Below are 22,657 nucleotides of genomic sequence, written 5' to 3' on the forward strand. Positions count from 1 at the left end.
GAAAATTCTTTTCTTTAAGAATGTTGAATATCGGCCCCCACTCTCTTCTGGCTTGGAGAGTTTCTGCCGAGAGATCTGCTGTTAGTCTAATGGGCCTCCATTTGTGTGTAACCCGACCTTTCTCTCTGGCTGCCCTTAACATTTTTTCCTTCATTTCAACTTTGGTGAATCTGACAATTATGTGTCTTGGAGTTAGTCTTCTCGAGGAGTATCTTTGTGGCATTCTCTGTATTTCCTGAAGTTGAATGTTGGCCTGCCTTACTAGGTTGGGGTAGTTCTCCTGTATGATATCCTGCAGAGTGTTTTCCAACTTGGCTCCATTTTCCCTGTCACTTTCAGGCACACCAATCAGACATAGATTTGGTCTTTTCACATAATCCCATATTTCTTGGAGGCTTTGTTCATTTCTTTTTACTCTTTTTTCTCTACACTTCTCACTTCATTTCATTCATTTGACCTTCAATCACTGATACTCTTTACTCCAGTTGATCGAGTCAGTTACTGAAGCTTGTGCATTTGTCATATAGTTCTCGTGTTATGGTTTTCATCTCTATTAGTTCTTTTAAGGTTTTCTCTGCATTGATTATTCTAGTTATCCATTCATTCATTCTTTTTCAAGGTTTTTAGTTTCTTTGCACTGGTTATGTAATTCCTCCTGTAGCTCTGAGAAGTTTGATGGACTGAAGCCTTCTTCTCTCAACTCGTCAAAGTCATTCTCTGTCCAGCTTTGTTCCATTGCTGGTGATGAGCTGCAGTCCTTTGGAGGTGGAGATGTGCTCTGATTTTTTGAATTTCCAGCTTTTCTGCACTGTGTCTTCCCCATCTTTGTGGTTTTATGTGCCTTTGGTCTTTGATGATGGTGATGTACTGATGGGGTTTTGGTGTGGGAGTCCTTTCTGATTGTTAGTTTTCCTTCTAACAGTCAGGACCCTCAGCTGTAGGTCTGCTGGAGTTTGCTTGAGGTCCACTCCAGACCCTTTTTCCTGTGTATCAGCAGCGGAGGCTGCAGAAGATAGAATATTGCTGAACAGCGAGTGTTGCTGTCTGATTCTTGCTCTGGAAGCTTCGTCTCAGGGGTGTACCCCACCGTGTGAGGTGTGAGGTGTTGGTCTACACCTACTGGGGGATGTCTCCCAGTTAGGCTACTCAGGGGTCAGGGACCCACTTGAGCAGGCAGTCTGTCCATTCTCAGATGTCAACGTCCATGCTGGGAGATCCACTGCTCTCTTCAAAGCTGTCAGACAGGGGCATTTACCTCTGCCGAGGTTTCTGCTGCTTTTTGTTTAGCTATGCTCTGTCCCCAGAGGAGGAGTCTACAGAGGCAGGCCGGCCTCCTTGAGCTGTGGTGGGCTCCACCCAATTCAAGCTTCCCGGGCAGCTTTGTTTACCTACTTACGCCTCAGCAATGGCGGGCATCCCTCCCCCAGCCTCGCTGCCGCCTTGCAGTTAGATCTCAGACTGCTTTGCTAGCAATGAGGGAGGCTCCATGGGCGCTGGACCCTCTGGACCAGGTGTGGGATATAATGTCCTGGTGTTTCATTTGCTAAGACACGTGGTAAAGCGCAGTATTAGGGTGGGAGTTACCCGATTTTCTAGGTGTTGTGTGTCTCAATTTCCTTTGGCTAGGAAAAGGAATTCCCTTCCCCCTTGCGCTTCCCAGGTGAGGTGATGCCTCGCCCTGCTTCAGCTCTCGCTGGTCGGGCTGCACCCGCCGACCAGCGCCAACTGTCCGACACACCCCAGTGAGACGAACCCGGTACCTCAGTTGAAAATGCAGAAATCACCCGTCTTCTGTGTTGCTCACGCTGGGAGCTGGAGGCTGGAGCTCTTCCTATTCAGCCATCTTGGGCACGCCCTAAAGCGGTTCTTAATAGCAAGAAGTTTTGATGAAAAGTACCACCTGGGCCCACTCAATTTAATATTCAAAATCCAGGAAACGAGTGCCATAGGCAATGGCTGGGAAATCATGCCACCTATCCCATGGCAAGGAGAGGGTATGCAGTTTGATTCATAGTTCCACAAACTAAAGAAGGAAATGCACTGTTCAGACTAGGTAACTGGTAAAGATAGGGAGTATTAATGTATAAATTTAACCCATAAGATGAAATAATTAATGAGGAAGTTATGATATACATGGCATGACCAATGCAGAGCAGGGTTATGAGGAATAAGTGGTCTAGAGTGATTGAAGATAACTGGCATGCTAAAATTGCAGTTGGGAGTTAAAGAAAGGGTGAGGATCTTTTAAGCCCAGCAAATATGGGTAGTTAGCATCAGCGAATAAATAATCTAATATGGTAGATAACAACAACCATGTAGACAAAATTATTTTCCTGGTAATGTAAGGAAGAAAAAGTACTTATTAGAGACCACCTACGTTAACAGTAGATTGGATTGTTGTAATAATACCAATACAAACTACACTTAACAGGTTCTAAAACATAATAAACAGCTCTTTTTTTGAAGTATAATTATGCCAAACATGTCATTCCAAAACCTAGGCTTCCAAGGGGAGTTGCTAATAAGATGACACAGTACTCAAATTTTCAGTCTACACAAGTGTTTCAGAATTGAATTGTGAGTTTGCAGTTTTGCAACTGTCACATCACCATCCACCAGCCAATTGTAAATTCTGAAGTGCCTTGGACCCATATGTAGAAACAAATGATTCTGTAAAAAAGTATTTAGCACTACTTCCAATTAAAATGCATTTGTAATTAATTTCTATCTATACACACAGTTAAACCAGTTAGTTTATGTTATTAACAATAAGCACAAGTTGTAAGAAATATTGTTTGTATGGGAAGCATTTTGAACAGTCCTGAAAATGAACAAATATTTTCAAATTAGATCTGTTTAATCATGAGAAGTGAAGCCAACACTCCCCTTCTGGTTCCAGATGCAGCATTTCTGAACCTCAGCACTATTGCTATGCCAGAACTATTCCAGTAACAGCCTCTGCTCCCCTAGTTGTGATCACTGAAAATGTCTTCAGATGTTGCAAATGTCCCTTGAGGAAAAAATTCACCCCCGATTGAAAAGCACTATTCTAAAGAAAGAGAAAGAAAAGCCACATTTTTGGCCCACTCTGTTATAGGTAAGGGACAAAATTCTCTCAGTCTCATGTAAATTCATAGAGTGGCACCTGAGAAATTATATAAATTTGATTCATAATCCTGGCATCAGAGAACTGGGTTGTATGGCATTTTCTCATCATCTCATTTTTATTTCACTAGAAATACACTTTTGAAGGAATCTGTAAAATATGCACACACACAGTAAAGCTGATAGAGCCTCTACTCTCTAGGAGATTAAACTCTCATAAGCACAGTTCCCCTTTCCATTACTTGATTTAAGCTCAGAAAAAGTGTTTTGTTATAGTAATTTTAATGTGTTATAATTTCTGCATTTGACTTTCCAGAATAAAATCATACATTCATTACATGTATTTTTGTTCATCATAGTTTCCCAAACCTCTGAACCTCCAATAATGGCACATGGATTAATATTTATTGAGCAAACATTTATGGAGTAACTTTTAAATGTGTAATATATCACTATTTGGGGCACTGGGGATATAAAGATGAATAAGGTACACTTTCTGCATTGTGGGAGCTGAAAAATCCAACAAGAAAACCTTTAAGGTATAATTCCTAAACATAAAGTATAAGTAAGAAGGGAATGAATACTGAGAATTGCTTAATTACAACTGGGAGAATGGAATTATTTGGAGAAAGAGATACATGAGATGGGACTAGGACAGAATATAGGATCGCAACAAGTGAAGAAAGGTGAGAAGATTTCCAGGTTAAAGGAGAAGCCAAGAGTTGATGAGTGTTTGTAGATTATGGGTAATGCCTGATTAATGGCTAGTGGATGAGGAATATGAGAGACATAAAAGTGTGCATGGTAATAATGACTTTGAATAGAAAAGGATAGTCACTGAAAATTATTGGGCAGGTAACTGAGGTAATCATACGAGTTACTCTACACAGATGATCTTTGCTTCATAATTGTGATGGATTTGTAAGAAATGTACCTAGAGCCGTGGGATGTTACTACAATTCTCAGGTGGATATCAACAGTGGTCTAGAAAAAGGGAATAGGCTGGAGAGTCCTCATGAGGGTGGAACTGACGGGATTCTAAGCCTGATTCTGTTAATGGATCAATGGAGATGCAACTCCTTAAGATTGAAAACTCAGGAAGAGAAAATAGGTTCACTTTTAGAAACAATGAATTTGAATGATCATTATATTGTCTGTAAGGTGACTGGTGTTCAGCAGGGGAAAATTCTAAGCCTGGTACTGAGAGGGAGACTTCCCTTGAAATAAAGACCTGGGGATTATCTAAAGAGCTTAAATCCTGGGCAGAGCTGGAATGATCTGGGGAGGCATTAAAGATGGAAACCACAAAAGGAGAAGCTTGAAGAATGATGCCATGTAAGGTTTCAGTGGAGAAAGAGAAGCGGAGCTCAGCGACTTGGGGATCTGAGCAGTAGAGAGACAGAGTAAGCGCCAGGAGAAAACTGCAAAACAGGAGTAGAGTTAGGGAGTCTCAGAAAAAAAAAAAAACTCTTTGGGCCGGGCGCGGTGGCTGACGCCTGTAATCCCAGCACTTTGGGAGGCCCAGGCGGGTGGATCACGAGGTCAGGAGATCAAGACCATCCTGGCTAATAAGGTGAAACCCTTTCTCTACTAAAAATACAAAAAAATTAGCCGGGTGTGGTGGCGCACACCTTGTAGTTCCAGTTACTGGGGAGGCTGAGGCAGGAGAATCCCTTGAACCGGGAGGCGTAGGTTGTAGGCTCTACAGCCTGGACAACAGAGCGAGACTCCGTCTAAAAAAAAAAAAAAGAAAGAAAAAGAAAAAAAGAAAACTCTTTGGGGCTGAAAAGTAATTACTGGATTTAAAATGAGAAGATCATGCATAACTACCGGGAGAGAGGTTTCTACGTACATTGAGCCATTTTATGAAGAGGTCTTTTATCTTTCTTCCACATTGCCCTTATACCTCGGTTCTGATAGTTTCCCTTGGAGTTTAGAAGAAAGAAAAAAGGATTTTCTTGTCCAAATCCTGAACTCCCTTATGCATTCAATCATATCCCCTCACCCAAAAATCATACTTACTCAAGTATTTCCTCCCTCTCGAACACCTTCAATATATTTACCCCACTATTTTTTTCTCTTTTTTCTTCATATTTGTACAGGGTGATCCTATCATCACTCTTTGAACTCCAAGTTTTAAAGCTACTTATTTCTTGGTTTTCTTTGGCAAATATTTTGTAAAGCCATCTACTCAATATTTGTTTGCTGTTAACCCTTGGTCCCAAAATTATTATTTAAAAAAATATACAATGACTTTGTTGAGACTAGAGTCTGTATATTCAGCTGCATCCACTCAATTGCCAAATCATTTTACTGTCTTTATTTACACAATTATTTTACAAACATTTGACAATATCACACACATATTTTTTTAAATTGCCTCATGTGATTTTTATGATACCATACCCACATTTTTAAATAGCATAAAGATCTTAGGTGCTATTTCATGATAAACAGTCATAGGTAAATGAGTTAGAGAAAACTCTGTTACTTAAAAGAAAAAAAAAGTAACACACTTCTTTATTGCCACAATCTAAGAGCCTTCAATATGCTAACTCTACTGAGGATTTCTTTTTTCTTTCTTTCTTTTTTTATTGAGGATTTCTAAGAGGAAGATCATTTGGTCACAAAAACTTCCCCCTTCACCCTTGTATTCATATAACAATGAATCTCTCCACTAATTTCCACTCACTTACTTTAAAAAAAAAATATGTCTTGTAATACTTCCATTTTCCCTGCCTTCTAAGGATTGCTGTCTTCCGAGATTTGAAAAAGAAAAAGAGATCAATATTTCCTAAGCAACGATAAGCACTGGTAAAAGCATCAAAAAATTGGAATTATTATCCACTTCATAGATAAGAATATTGAGAGGTTAAGTGGTTCAACCAAGTACACTCAAGTCGTGAGTGGAACAACTATGATTTGAGTCACGTCCCTCGCATTTCCAAGTGAAGGAGCATCCTTGTCATTACACTGGTTTGCCTCTAGGTCTTAGGCCTGTACCTGCCCTCTGTGCTTTCAGTAGAAACTGGTATCAACTTCAACCTTTATACAAATGATTCATATATATATATAAAATGTTTCTAGAAATAATTATTCTTGCATATTTCAGTCCTCTCTCACTGTATATGTGCGCTCTGCATGTGTGCATTTTTATGTCAATTATTGATGTCAACTTTTTAATGTCAATATTATCCTATTCTCATTGGCCTAAAACCACACTGAGTCCGAAATTTCAACTCATCACTATCCTGTGCTCTGTACATAAAGTTAGCTGTTAAGTCCCGTTGTTTTATTTCCTAAAATGCCTTTTATGTATACTCCTTCTAATCCATTCCTAAAATCATTCTTCTGGTATAGGCTTTTAAAACCCTTCCTGGCATAATTACAAAGTCTTCAAAAACCCCCAGCTTTCCCATTTTCAGTTCCTACTTCTCATATCCTGCTATGAGGCAGATTACTTTATGAGCTTGCTAAGTTTAATAGACTCTAGTAGGTTTTAAATTCTCATTCCCCATACACCTCAGCTAAAAGAGTGATTTGTTTTTTATTTTGTTTTTCTCACAATGTAAATTTTTCATAAGATAGTTGGCATAAAGAGGCATTGTTCACAACTTTTGTATTTGTTTGCATTCCAAGTAGTGGTGAGGCTGAGTTTTGACCCTCCTCTGTTAGTTTTTAGAGCCTCTAGAGCAAGGGCAGTCTCCTTGTTCTTTCATTGCTACCTGGAAAGAGTGTTAGTTCTTCTGTTCTCTTTAGAAATGAAAACAAAAAAGGTACAAACATTACATGTTTCTGATGCAATCCTGAGATGGCACCTGAGATAAACAGACATGAATACCCTGACCTTAGTAATCCAAGTGTTAAGGGAAGCCAGGGAATTCACGTCTATTTAAAGAGATAGAATTTTAGTCATGAACAAGAGACATATAATCCTATTACATTTACACAGTTTGCAGTAGACTTTGAAATTCACATTAGCATTCCTGAAGGGAAGATAGTTCTGTGACTGAGAACCATGTAGCTAGAAGAGAAATTTCTTACTACCAGTCTTACAAATGACTGCATTCATTAATTAAAAAAAAGAAAATTACCCTCCACCCACCCATCTTCACATCCAACAACCATTTTATCAATGAAATATCTGCTGGGATGTGGGTGGGTGGAGGTGGAAGAAGGGGCTACTCTGTTCTTTGTATCATAGCTTATTACGTTAAAAATGGGAGGCTGGCCCAAGACAGCATCTCTGAATCTGCAGTTAGTTCATCCTGTGTTACTAAAGCATCATTGCCTTAGGTTGGTCATCTCCTTTAATATTTATTTTTAATTTATCACCAATTTTAAAAAGTGTGCACATTCTACCTTCAGCAACCATAAAAGTCACAAATATAATCCTACCCTAAAACATGCAAGAAAATGAAAAATACCCCACAGAATCATTATTCACTTAGATTAAAATGCAATCTTTGCTGTGAATCCAACACTTTACTCTCAAAACCAATGCCTCTGGTGTTATCAAACACATCCTTTTGTTATAACCTGAAGATATTTTAATTTAGAAAGTTGCCCTACACTGTCTAATTTCTACATTTTAACCTGATCTTCCTCTCTTTTTACCACCTAGAAATCATAATATTTAGGACAGATTTTTTAGGTTCCTTAAAATATTTATAACCTGTCATTTCATATCAGGTGGTAATTAATTAGATAAATCAATAAAGAATATTATGCCCTCCAATATCTTATTCTGGTGTTCATGGCAGAGTTCTCCCCAAGAATAATCCTTAATACAAAAATATTGGGGTATAATCATTTTTTTCTATGCTATGAACACAGTTATTAAAAACTATCTCACAAAAGTTATTAAAAATAGTGTGGTTAGATAAGTATTTTCTTGTTGCCTATATTGGCAACTTTGATATGTTGATTTGGACAGAGTTCAAGTCCTCTCTTCTTCAAGTCCACGAGAAAACACTGCCAATTGGCTTTGCCCTCTTAGAATACAGTTACATTTGTGGAAGGGGCACCTGGGCTAGGTTACTGTTGCTCCGTATCCCCTACTGGAAATGCCCACAGCTCGTGGATAAGGTAGCTCATTTTTGTCCAAGCCTCGAAGTAAATGGAAGAAACTACTTTCTTTCCCAGAAAACCTTTCTCCTCCTCCTCCTCCCATACTAAAAATAAAAATGGCTGTGACTATCTCTATTTTCTTGCTATTGTTCAGTCATAGTTCAAACCTATATATGTGCTTTGCTTTCTCAATGAACTGAAATGACTTTTTCCTTGTGATGTAGGTAGATGACTATGGCAGAAAATAAAACTGCAGCTCGAAGGTTAAGTGACTATGATTCTTCCATTTGGAGAATGAAAGTCCATTGTTCCAGAGGTATCCTTTGTCTCCTAAAATGCAAGGATACCTGGCATCAGAAAGAAGAACACAACAAGCTGATTGGCTGTCTTGACATTTGGTAGACTATAATGACATCTTTATTTTAGAGTGTGTGTTTTGCTATATTTCTATGTATTTTCCAGACAAAAGTTGGATGATGAGCTGATGGTGGGTAATATCTTTAACCTTCTCTCCATGAAGATACCATAGCTGAGGAGAACACTTTTAATCAGAAAATAAGACTACTCAGATACACAACACAAATAGTTTTCTCTGAATCCAACTCATGCAATCAACTTACTTGCTTTTGTTTTATATAAATATATACTTTATGTTATACATAATGTTGGAAAATCATACAAATTAATCTTTTTTTTTTTTTTTTAGATCTTAGCTCACTGCAACTTCTGCCTCCCAGGTTCTAGAGATTCTTCTGCCTTAGCCTTCCGAGTAGTTGGGATTACAGGCACTGACCACCACACCCAGCTAATTTCTGTATTTTTAGTATAGATGGGGTTTCACCATGTTGGTCAGACTGGTCTCGAACTCCTGACTTCAGGCAATCCACCTGCCTCAGCCTCTCAGAGTGCTGGGATTACAGGCGTGAGCCACTGCGCCTGGCCATAAATCAATTCTTAATGATTCAATCACATATTGCAAGCCTTAGTGAAAGAGTAGATTATGAAATGTTATGTTAAATAAAGCATATCAGGCAAAAATGGTAAACACACACAAATATATGTTTCTTATGGATTTTCATTTTTAAATACCAGGTATTATTGCTGTATAATTAAGACTTTAGATCTCCATTATTTAACTTCTTCTGATTTCTAATTCCATTCACAACAAACAAACAAACAAGCAAAAACTAAAGGTAATCCACAACTAATTTTGAAAGCGAATTATTTTGCTCATTTTTTTTCCCCAGAAAAACATCTTTACTTTAAAGGGGTTCCTTGAATGCAAAGAAAAGCATACAGAATCTCCATCAAAACTATTGTGTAAGAAAACTGTGACAAAAACTAATTAAAAAAGAACAAAGAGATTTGACAGAGTTTAGAGATCTGACTCTTTTGGTCCACCTAAACACTGTTCAGTGAAAATAAACCAAAAAAGACTGCAGATAGTTCAAAAGAGTCAACGATATCATAGACAAGATGATTTTGATCTCCAGTACCTACTCTGTATCCATTACAGTGCCATAATGTCAAGTCTGTCACTGACAGAGTATACTCACGGGCTGATAAATGACCAGAAAGTTCTGTACAAAAGAAAAATACTGGAAAGTCCATTAAGTCAGCTTTAAAATAGTTACTGTGGATAGCAAAGCAAAAAATCAGTCCCTAGCGAAATACACTCCACTTATAGAAATGACAGCATCTTGACTTTTCTCTCTCTCTTTTTTTAGTACTGAAGTTTTAGCATTTTAAGAGCAGTTTCTACAAAGCGTATTATTATGTTTAAATTTCTTCCTCTTATACTTTTATTTGCCATAAAATATAAGTCACCATTAAAAAAATTATTCTGATAAAGCACAAGACTCTGGGCAGAAAGAATACTTGGGTCTCCTTGAAGTAGGAGACAACTAGGACAATGAAACTCAAAATGCCCATCTTCCTGGAGATGGTGTAGACGTTTAGCTACAGTTATAACTCTATGTGCTGTTCTACCTTCTTGTTTTTCTTATTTTTTAACTGAAAAATTATTATACGAATGAAATCTTAACGTGAACCAATTAAACAGGTCAGCAACCAACGCACAATGAAACAAAACAAGTGGTACTTCTGTTTCTGGCAGTCTAATGGCACACAAATCCTGAAATATCCTTTCAAATGAAAAAGACTAAAGCATACGATAATATATATATTTTCTGAATGTATTGCTGGGCTGGTCTGAAAGTAAGGAATCCATAACACCCAAAACAAAGTGAAAGTATGAGACCCTGCAAGGTAAACAAGAAAGACAAATTTCATCCCAAGGGTTTCTATTAAATCTTGAAGATCCCAGTTTTTACTTTTATGGATTCATAATGCACAGAAGGAAAAAAAATATAAGGTTGGCTATGGAGAATCTTATAAAATTCCCACACTAGAAGCAATGGCAACTAACACTCACCCTTAGTGTTTAGGGATGAACTAGATAGAAATAAACTTGCTAGGCACAAGGTTTTGGCAAGACAACTTGCAATTCTAAAGCATAGCATTGGATAGCAAGAGAGGAGAATCCTTCATGAGAATGTATAACCTCAAGCTGGCCTTCCCACGACTTTATGGTCTGAGTTCAAACTCCCTCTGGGATACAAAGAACTCAAAGACAAAATAAACTTTTCCAAATTGATAAAGGCTTTAAATCCTTAAATTAATTACATCTACAAAGATCCTTTTTGCAAATAAAGTCATATGTACAGGTTATGATGATTAGCATGGGGACATGTATTTTTAGGAACCACAATCCATCCTATTAATATGCGTGAAGAAACAAGACCGTATCTGTTTAAACCAGCAAAAAATGCTGACAGCAGAAGCTTCTTCATACGGTATAAAACAGGCAGGTCCCTCCTCCTCCCTTCCCCCACCTAAATTGCCTTCCTGGACCTAGCTTTTTCAGCATTTTACAATGCATTTACTTAAATAATCCCTTAGAACAGTGAATAGATCACTTCATTGCATTATTATTTTTGTTTGAGCCAGGGTCTTATTCTGTCACCCAGGCTGAAATGCAGTGGCGTGTCACAGCTCACTGTAGCCTCAGCTGCCCAGGTTCGAACGATCCTCCCACCTCAGCCTTCTGAGTAGCTGGGACTACAGGCATACATTACCATGTCTGGCTCATTTTTTAAAAATTTCTATTTTCATAGACACAGGGTCTTGCCATATTATCCAGGCTGGTCTTGAACTCTTGAGCTCATGGAATCCTCTCACCTCAGACTTCCAAAGTGCTGAGATTACAGGCGTGAACCATCACACCTGGCCAGATTATGTTAAAAAATAAATTTTTACCAAAGTAGTACATATTCATAGCATTGAAACTTGAATAATGATAAAACAAATAATTACCCCACTCCTCACTTTGAGTCAATTATTTTTTACTGTTCTACAGTTTCTTCTAATGGGTACTTAATGTTTCTAAAAATATATCCATATACCTCCATTAGCCAATTCCTTAATGATAGGTGTTTTCTACTGTTGTCTTTTTGAGGACAACACCCCCCAGGTCCCTTCACTAAACTCTCAATACTGTTGAATCACATTCTTTGCTTAAATCCATAATTTAATGTTTTTGCTTTTATGACAATATATTCTTTATAGGTAAGCTGAAAAAGTATATTGTAACTATACCTTCTATCTACAACATTTTGTATTTCCTGAAATTCTTTCACTTTTATTTGCAGACATTTCTATGAATCTGGATAAGTGCTTTTATACCTATGAAATGCTTCTCAGTGCAATTGTCCAGGTCAAACCTGACAAATCCTCTATTCTTTCTATTGTTTATGTTAAGACACCCCTCCTGACACTTTATAGGTCTCCTGCTCTCACCACATGAGCCTAGTGAACAACTCGAGGCCTGTGAACAGCGGTGGTCCATGAATTTCCCTTCTCTTTCTTCCTAGGAATGCCAATGTCCTCTCTTCTGGGGAGGATATCCAGTGTGCATCCTGATTTATTCATCTTTGATGAGGCATATACCCTATTTACTTCTCGACACAGGATGCTTTGAAGGTAAGCTTTTGGAGATTTTGTTTTCTGCAAACATTTTCATGTTATCCTAATAACTGAATGATAATTTAATATGGACTTCTTGGTTGAAAATATTCTCATTTCACATTTAGAAGCTATTGCTCTATTTCCTTCCACTTTCCAGTTGATGTGAAAAGTCCTATAATCTTATTCAAGAACTCTGGGTGAGAGATCATGCTGTTTACTCTGGAAGCATTTAGGGTAATGACTTTACCCCATGTGGTCTGAAATATCACAATGACAAGCCTTGATATGGGTCTTATTTAATCATTTCTGCTCCTTAATGAGTATTTTTTCTAGTATTATTTCTTTGGTACTTTTCTCCCCTTTATATTCTCATTTCTCTATCTTCAACTCTTAGCAGTTTAACGTTCAGAGGAAATCATAGTCTCATAATTCCTTATTCAGACATTCCTTTGATCCACCTGATTTCAGTCTAGCCCTGCATCTCCACCCACCTCTGCTTATTGTCCAGAGTCTAAAACCTCTCTGTTTCCCAGAGAATACATCTCCATGCTCCCACAAGAAAAAGAAAAGGTAGAAATCTGACTCAGTAGAGTGAAAAGTGAGGAACTTAAACAAGGAAGAACTTTGCTGCTCTTTCAGACTTTCAGAGCTCCAGTTTTTATCCTCAACTCCCAATACACACACACACACACTTGCACACTTCCTTCTGCAGAATGTGGAGAATGTGGTTTCTTCCTGGAGTTGTCCAGGATATATCATTTTATTTCCCTCCAGCTCCCACACCTTCACCCTTGCCAACACTTTGTTGTAATCTTGTTCTGCAAAGTACTTTACCATATCTCCATTTACTTTCCAAATTTATATATTATGATGTAGGTTACTGATGGCTCCTAATTTACCTGAAAGTAAGCTTACTGTATTCCTTGTTCTTTGGAGTGATTTTTAAAGGAGATTGATCTCACTGGAGATGTATTTAGTCTTATTGTTTTGTATTTTCCTTCATGGTTCTTAATTTAAAGAAAAGATGGAGGTAGAAATGTCTTTCCTCCATAATCCTAAAATTGAAGACCCATCCTACTATGCTAAAAGTGCAACTTGCCCATCAACTAAACACCAGGATTGTTCTAATGTTGGTATCAAATTTAGAGAAAGTTCATTGCCTAATCTAAAGGACTATCAGGCATCCAGCTAGAAATGTTCATTTAAATTGAAATCGAAAGAGATTTCATATTCTAGAAAATATGAAATATCTTGCTTTTTATGTGATAATTCTACATCATTTACAAACAATATCCTTGCAGAATTTACTAAATGATTTTGTTTAGTATTGTAGTATCATAGAGTAACAAATTCAAGGTGCTATTTAAACTGTACACTACATAAAGTTGCCACTTTTTAATAGGGCTCCATCCATGGAGTAGATATTGGTGATTTGGATATTCTGTAACAATTTCTCAGCAGAAAGTAGGCAAAAATCTTAAGATAACAATATCATATTATTACAATAATTTAGTGATATATAAAAGTAAAATGTCTTAAGAAAGTGATTCATTCTTATAATTTACACAAAGTCACTGTAGATCCCCACAGAAGTCTTAAGTCAAACTACCTGACCAATCAATTTCATCTACCAAGTTTTTGACAGTGGTATTATTTCCAAAGGATGACCTATGTAACAAAACGAGAAACTTAATTCTAAATATGCCTTGTAAAAGAACATTAATTATGAAACCAGTATACTCTGATTGATTCTACAAGGTCTAATTTTGCCACATACATCCCTTTAGTGACAAAGTGGTCAGATTTGGAGAAAAATGCGCTTCATATCAAGCTTCATATAATTGGCACCTAGATTATGAATGAAATAGAAAAGTGAGCAGTCTGATGATTCTCTGAGTACTTTTCAGAGATTTCCCACACCTTCTAGACATTGATGATAAAAGGAAGTTCTACTCAGGTCCAGAAGCTTATTCATATGTCTTCCAGAAATTTTAATACTTCCTTTGTATGCATTTGACATATAAGATATGAGTATGTATATGACAATTATATTTAAGCAATATCCTATGATCATTAAGATTAGTCAATTCATTCAATTATTCTTTCATTCATCAACAAATGTTTAATTAGCACCAAAAAATCTAAAGTATACAGACAGTTGAATTTAATCTTGATATAACCTTCATTCACAGATACCAGGTAATATCTAATACGTATTTGGAATATGAGCATTGGTGTATGCTATGACTGAGAACAGAATTTGCTTATATTTCTTTAGTCCTTAGGTACACTAACTGGTTATAGTTAATCTAATATAAAATGTTAATTATGCCAAATTCTATTTATATTCAACATCAATAAATATAAATAATTCAAGCCAATAATATCACAATTAATTCAAGTATACAAATAAGCAACACATATGAGTTACATAATATTAACTTATGTATTAATAAAAAACTATGTAAAAATCATCTTACCTCTTGTTTGTAACCCCTTTCCACAGGCTTCACTGCTGCCCATTATTCCCTGCCGGACAGACTCTGGCACTAAGATGCAAGGGCTCCATTTCTGTAGCTTCCACCTGTGATTACCAAAAACAATGGACTAGAAACTTCACTGTGATCAACATGCAGAAGAAATACTTAGATATGTTTCAAGTTTAAAAAAACATAAAGACAGCAATTCAATAAAACTGGATGTGAAACTAATGTCATAAAACCAAGCCTTGGCAAGCACTAGAATGACAATAGTCCATTCTACCCCAGATTCATGATTTAGGCACTAATTCAATGTTTTTGAACTGGTCCTGTGGCTAATGAGAAAAAACTGAATTTGGATATTTTGCACATAAACTTTGGTTAATATAGAAAAGTGGCAATAATAAACATTAGAGGCACAGATCAGTCTAGAGGGTCTAGTTCTTTATGCACTTAAAATTGTTTCAAAAAAAAATACAAGAAAAAAAAGAGAGCGACAAAATCCCTATGTCCCATTGGTGCGTTAGAGAATCAAGGTTTGAACATCCGTAAGCTTGAGGTACAAACTTCACATTAATCTTCTGCTTCAAAATTTTTATAAGCTTGAGGTACAAACCTTCACACTTAATCCGCTGCTTCCATTTATAAGGTGTTCCCAAGGTCTTCTGAAGTAAATCAAACATCTCAATAGGTTATAGAGTAAAAGAACGGGCACCATGGACCTATCGTATCCGATAGTTCATCTTAGGAAAGAGAAATGGACCTGCCGTTGATAAAATACCATGATTTCTAGTCCTCAGAGGATACAATCTTGAAGGCAATCTTCTCACTTTCTACTGGCTTTTCTTTCTCAGGTCAACAAAACTCTCTTTTTATGACTCACAGGGCAGATGATGACTTGTGTCCTTAAATCTGTCTCTTCACAACATTCTAGAAAATCCAAACCCTAAGTATAACTACAGATCCTGCTCTTTCACTTAGTACATTTTAACCCTTTTCATATGAGCCAATACCTCTGATAAAAGAACTACTTCAAAAAAGGAAAGAGAAACATGAAGCAAAACATCATTGACCTCATTCAAGTGGCCTTCATAATGGGAATAGCTGAAGAGTTGGGGAAAAAAAATCAGGAAACAGCTAAACAGGAAACCTGTTACATTTAAAGAAATCATCTATTAATTTTAAATTGTTATAAATTTACTTTATACATGAACAGACACATTCCACATGAATCCAAGATATAGAAGCCAAAAGGTAAGGGATTTTAGTCCAACTTTTGAACTAAAATATGTCGTTCATTCATTAAATTTCCTTAAATTGAGTTTACATAGGCTTTCTTGACCAAAGTGAGATTGAGGAGTTCAATGTCTTTTACCTTGGTGAATAGACTGAAATGGAGGAAAGAAATTTTTGGAATTCCTTTATTAAACTTTCAATTTTAGGATAATAAACCCAGGCTCAGAGAGGTTAAATGATTTGTCCCAGGCTGCGCAAGTCAGGACAGGCCAGTTGCCAGTCCTGTCTCTGGATATTCAGCCACATCCTCTTGGCAACATCTTATTGCCAATTCTACATAGGGATAAAGGTGCCCATGCTGTCTTATCTACTGAATGTATTGAGAGAAGTTCAAATACACATGACAGATTAAATAGGCATTTTGATTCTGTTTTAATTTGGTAAACATGTGAATATATCACCTTAATGGAGTCAGAAAGAAGAATCAGAAGAGAATGATAAAATCCTATCTTAACTCGCTTCCTAAGACAACTTCCTCCCTAACATACCAATAAAGGGGAAAGCAAAATCTAAATTGGAACTACATTGCTCAAAATTCAAGGATGTTTCATGAAGGAGCAGAGATTCATGCTGATAACCTGGATACATTTTGAACTACGCATCAGGAAAAATGGCACAATGATCCAATTCATACACAGTAGAACTGATTTTTGGGGAACAAGGCAGGAGGTCATTGATAGCAACTAGCTCAAACACAAGTAGCTAAATTGAAACTCAATGAGAGAGTAAAATGAGTGGACAAAGAAATAGAAGATCCCACTAATAGTTTTTGGATTTTGTCTGATTATAACAACCCTGGGTTCATAAAAACGTCTAATAATATTTGATTTGGCTATTTTTTTTCATTTGGATACTTTCCTTGAGAGCTCTTGCTGGGCTCAGAAGTTTCAATATTTAGACATTGTACAAAAGGATGAATATTGACAGTGTTTCCACAATGGCCCTGTGGTTAATGAGAAAAAAATAGGAGTCTGGGCATGTTCCCAGTGTTTATTTACATCCTCCCAAAACTGGTCATCGGATAAAAACAATGAAAGTACAGGATGATAAAATCAATAGTAATTTAGACTTCTTCAACAATATCTTTCTTCTTTAAAAAAAAAAAGGAAATAACTTGTATTCTCTCAAATAATTAGCCCCCGAATTTCACAGCTTTAAGTTTAGTTTCTCAAATAATTAGCAGAAACATGGGACATTTTTGCTGAAGGCATTTTTAAGTGTGCTGATAAAACTCACATTATTTTTAAGACCATGGATTATTTTCACAAATCAGTAAAACCCCACAGAGATTGAATTTAATCTCAATACACTTTAAAGTAGCATTTCAATCAGATTTAAAACTGTCAGGTGTTAAAAGGGGGGAAGTTTGTGAGTAAGCAAAGAAACCTCAAGTATTATTTTTATAAATAGTAATCACTAATTTGCCAAGAGGGAATATACAGGGAACATACATGGTTTAAAAGTTATTCATCTTCTTTTGTAATAAAAAATTTTATCCGTAAGTTAAACTTTTTTTTTTTCCTAACTGAATGGTTTCTGAAATTGTGTATCACAAAAATTGAGAACCAAAAACATTTTTAATTAAAATAAACAAGGGAGTACAAATTTGCTCTTAATTCTTGATTAAAGATGTTAGGATGAGAATAATAGAATGAAGATAAGTTGCCTCCTGTGTGCGCGCGTGTGTGTGTGTGTGTGTGTGTGTGTGTGGTGTGTATTCCTTCTCCCAGTCCCCAGATAACAACCGTAACAACCTCATCCTGAATCTCTTTCAAACATGATCCTGAAAATGGATTGCTTGGTGGCATAAGTCAAGCAGCTCACTTACGGTCAAACATGCTTTCTTTCCCCCCTGTTAATTAGACTTTCATATTCTCTACTCCTCCCAAATATGTTCCAGATAAGAGGGTAAGAATATTAAAGTATTTGAAGATATGTAAATCCCAGATCCCCTCTTACTTCTTATTTTTCACCAAACGACCATATATTATATGAAAGAAAATAGGTTATAATTTGTAGTAGGTCTAATGATAATTTTAAAAGATAACTACTTACCGATATATAGGACACAAGGAGACATCTTCACACTCTCTCTCCTCATATAAGGTATCTGGGCATTCCTGGCCTCCATTGGCTGCTTCTTGGATGATGATTCTGTATCGAGACTGTTTTATTGTGGCATTTCCTGAAGTAAAGGAAAAAGAAAATTAAATAGTGCCATTTTATGTTGATGCAGATCAAAATCCAGGTAGCAACTGAGAGACAGATAAAGTAAGCACATGTGGAAAGTCAACCTGGGAATGAAAATAACAAGCAAAGACCAGGAGTTAACACTCCATCTTACTTTTATGAAATAAACACACAATACTTAACAATGGTGATTTCAAATATAATTATTTCTCACTGTCTTAATATGTTTAATTAGAATCTACCTTACCAATGGCATAAAAGTTTTTTGACATGATTAGAGGGGCCCCAGAAGCCCTCTTTGATCTTCAAACAACAGCTGAAATCACTGGTGTTTTATTATTAGCAACTCAGTCCCTTGAGTAAGGGATTTCTCCATCCAGGCCACTTTTTATAGTGCAAACAAAACACACCTATAATAATTAATATATTAGTAACCAATTTATGGATATTAGTTTATTAGATTTCTTATTCTTTATAACCTCATAACCTTATAACCATATGTATATAATTGGAATTTAGGGAAGAGGCACTAAAATTGGGAAAGAACAAAATATTGTTTACTTCAGGGTTTTGCTGAGAAGTAGAAGTATTAATAGGAACATCAACAAAAAAAAAACAATTGATGTTCACTTTAATGTGTTGAGGCACTCATATCACAATCTTTAGATGCCTTCTGAATCAACATCAACAACAAAAATCAATTATCATTAAAGTGCTTAGCAACTATTTCAATTACTATGTGGAAGATAGACTATTGGCACTATAAATACAGACACAAATCTCTGACCTACAGAACTTACAATTAAGCAAGAAGAAAAGGGGCAGACATATACACAACTAGTTAGAAGACATTGCAGTGTGAGCAGTGTCAGAGAGTGACACAGGGTTAGGTGGGTATAGAAGAAACAGAAATCATTTTAGAATTTGGCAACCAAAGAGGGCTCATGAAGGAGACAGATTTTTATCTGCTTTGAGGGCCTTGATGGTTAAATAGAAAAAAATCATATATATATATATATGAATGAAATCATATATATATATGAATTAAATCATATATATATGAATTAAATCATATATATATGCATGAAATCATATATATGCATATATATATGCATGAAATCATATATATGCATATATATATGAATGAAACCATTCAGGCCAGGGAAACACTTTGAAGAAAGGCACTGAGATGTAAGAATGCAAGGCATTTATTTACAAAGACAGACATGTAATTAACTACACTCAGAAGGAAGGTATGTGAGTATGGCTCTGGGTGTGAGCACATGGGGAGGTGGGAGAGAGGGAGGAGTACAGTGAGGGTTTTAAAGAATGGAGAGAAAAGACAGTGTAGGCAAAGATGGAATCAACTGGTAGGTTTGGTACAAATAATGGACCTACCCATATCAAGATGTTAACTTACAGAAAGCCAGCACAATGAAATAAGAATTTATTAAAATTATATATGCATTTAAAAAAATCATGAATACTAGAAGACTCACAGTGAGAAGCAACTCACCCACTATGAAAGCTTCCTTACTCTCTGTCTTCCTTTTCAGAAGGAACACTTTCAACTGCTTCTGTATTTAATTTTTCTATGGTTACCTCCAAATCTATAAATACTATGCTTATGTCATTACTTCTTGATTTATGAACTTCAGACATTATGTATTGACTTTCTGCAGTAATTGACAATTTACTTTGTACCATCTTTCAATCTTTGATAATGATGTTGCTATTTTTATGCCTCTACTGGTTACTTAACAATCCATATTTTTTTAAGTCCTACCCCTCACTCCTGTCCTCCATCAGACCAGTCACCACAGCTTGGCATAGTCCTCTTGGGTAGAGGAGCTTTCTCCCTGCCACCACCCACCTTCTTGCTACATTAGGTCATGGCTCCCAATGTCATGTCATCAATTTCTCTACTTTTTGGTCTTACACATTAGTGTTCTGTCATCCATAAAGATCTCCCCTCCACTAATGGTCCTCTCCTTTTGTTTTTGAGAAGGAATTAGGGCTTTGAAAATTCCTTTCCTATCATTTTAAATGAGATTCTCAGAAGGAGGAGAGACCAACAACTTCGCACATCTCATGACTCCGAACTAGAAGTTAAGGAGATGTACAGGATCTTTTCCATCTTTTCCCCAAGATCCCCTTTGTCCTGCTTTAACCTGCTTTATACCCATAGGTGGGCTGCATTGGTGGCCCCCTGCCTTATTGGCTTCTGTTTGGCCTTTGCCAATGAGGGGATGGGACACACAAAAGAAAAGAAAAAAAGGGCAAGTGAAGAGAGAGAGAGATGAAGGTATTTATTCCACCAGATTCCATCCTCTGTATTGCCTCAAGTTGTCTCCCTACCTCTAACGAAAGCCACAGTTCCTATGGAGTGGCATTTGCTTATAGCTGTTAAATACTTTTCTTTCATTCCATAAATGTTTCTCCCTCCATCAACTGTATGGCTCTTAACTTTCACTAGCCCAGGTACTAAACCATCATACCCTGTAAGTCTACCTTAACACTTCCTATTCCTTTGTAAATGGTCCCTTCGTTAAATCTTCCTCCGGTGCCCCATTTGAGTGGGCTACCTCTTTCCTGGCAGAACACGCCAATAAAGTCAAAGGAGAGACGCTGCTATTTGAAAGAATAGATGCTGTAATTGGCCCCTCTTTAAATGTAGTTAAGGTTCTGTGAGGAGTTTAGAAATAGATGCTTAAAAAGAAAAAGAGGGTTGCCAAGACAGGTCTGCCTCATAATAATATAAAAAGCTATCTTTATTTGGGTGGGAACAATCTTTTGTAAATAATTATGCCTTTAGGAAAAAGTCTCTTTGCCTACTCCCAATTAATGCCAATTATACTGTACTATCTCTGTTTAGCCTATACTGTACTGTTTAGCTTTAGAATGTTTACTTGAATGTGGGTTTGTGTGTATGTGTGTTTTGTCCAAATATTATCTTAGGAGTTTGTAAATAAAGATTGAAAACAATAGAAAAAAACGAAAGGAATGCCTTCACCTCACATGGAGAAAGAAACCCTAAGGGAGACTACATATACAGCATGGATCCATACTTCTCCCTTTACACTAAACATGCACATGCACACACCAAACACCCACGATACACACTCACACACTGAGGTAGTCTGCCTTTATGGTGTGACTCCAGGTAAAATAATCTAAAGTTTGAGAAAAACAGTTGCATTGACTTTCATGCCCTACAGATATTCGGGTGGAGGTTGAAAAGGATGGATCCTCCAGTGAAAATCAACATTTAGTATCGAAGTAAGATTTTCCAGAGGAGAAACTGATCCCCACTGTGTATAAGTGAAGAAAAATGTATGCTTTTGGAGAGAGAGAGAGTTAAGGGATGATCTTGAGCTGGGGAAACAACACCAGAGATGTGTGAACTACCTGTTAAGAGTCTTTCTTTCTTTTTCTTTTTCTTTTGCTCTTTCTCTCTCTCTCTCTCTCTCTCTCTCTCTCTCTCTCTGTATTTCCTTGAACTTTGCAATGGACATATTTAGCAATCAATTTTAAAGAATTTTCCTCTCCTTATGATGTAAATGCCTCAAATTATGGTCAAACCTATAGCAGAATCCTTTACACACAACAGACGCAAGTGGTGTTGTGGGAAGCTCAAGGGCAGGCAGTGTACACTTGGGATAGAACAGTCAATGATTTTCCCATTTTTTTTGCGAGGCATTTAAACCACAGCAACTCCAACTTGAATAGGGGCTGGGTAAAATAAGGCTGAGGCCTACTGGGCTACATTCCCAGATGGTTAAGGTATTCTAAGTCACAGGATGAGATTGGAGGTCAGCATAAGATGTAGGTCATAAAGACCTTGCTGATAAAATGGCTACAGTAAAGAAGCCAGCTAAATCCCATCAAAACCAAGATGGCCACAAGAGAGACCTCTGGTCATCCTCACTGCTACCCTCCAACCAGCTCCATGACAGTTTACAGATGCCATGGCAACATCAGGAAGTTACCCTACATCGTCTAAAAAGGGGAGGCATGAATAATCCCCACCTTATTGAGCATATCATCAGGAAATAACCATAAAAATGGGCAACCATCAGCCCTCAGGGCTGCTCTGTCTACGAAGTAGTCATTCTTTTTATTCCTTTACTTTCTTAATAAACTTGCTTTCACTTTACTCTATGGACTTGTCCTGAATTCTTTCTTGCACGAGATTTCAACGATAGACTGCATTATGAAAATATGGCACATATACACCATGGAATACTATGCAGCCATAAAAAAGGATCAGTTCATGTCCTTTGCAGGGACATGGATGAAGCTGGAAACCATCATTCTCAGCAAACTAACACAAGGACAGAAAACTAAATACCACATGTTCTCACTCATAGGTGAGAACTGAACAATGAGAACACTTGGACATGGGGCGGGGAACATCACACACCAGGGCCTGTGGAGGGGTGGGGGGCTGGGGGAGGGATAGCATGAGGAGAAATACCTAATGTAAACTA

General features: G+C 37.0%; 1 protein-coding gene across 1 annotated transcript in view; it reads right to left on the reverse strand.

The window, feature by feature from the left end:
* Nucleotides 1–22,657, reverse strand: part of THSD7B (thrombospondin, type I, domain containing 7B) — a 649,627-nt gene that overhangs the window by 390,667 nt on the left and 236,303 nt on the right. Inside the window, exons 10-11 of the mRNA XM_011966357.1 lie at nt 18,033–18,162; nt 14,682–14,785 (exon numbers count right to left, since the gene is read on the reverse strand). Coding sequence (XP_011821747.1) covers nt 14,682–14,785; nt 18,033–18,162 — 234 coding nt within the window. The remainder of the gene's footprint in view (nt 1–14,681; nt 14,786–18,032; nt 18,163–22,657) is intronic.

This window comes from Mandrillus leucophaeus, unplaced genomic scaffold, assembly GCF_000951045.1.
Source record: "Mandrillus leucophaeus isolate KB7577 unplaced genomic scaffold, Mleu.le_1.0 Scaffold759, whole genome shotgun sequence".
NCBI lineage: Eukaryota > Metazoa > Chordata > Mammalia > Primates > Cercopithecidae > Mandrillus > Mandrillus leucophaeus.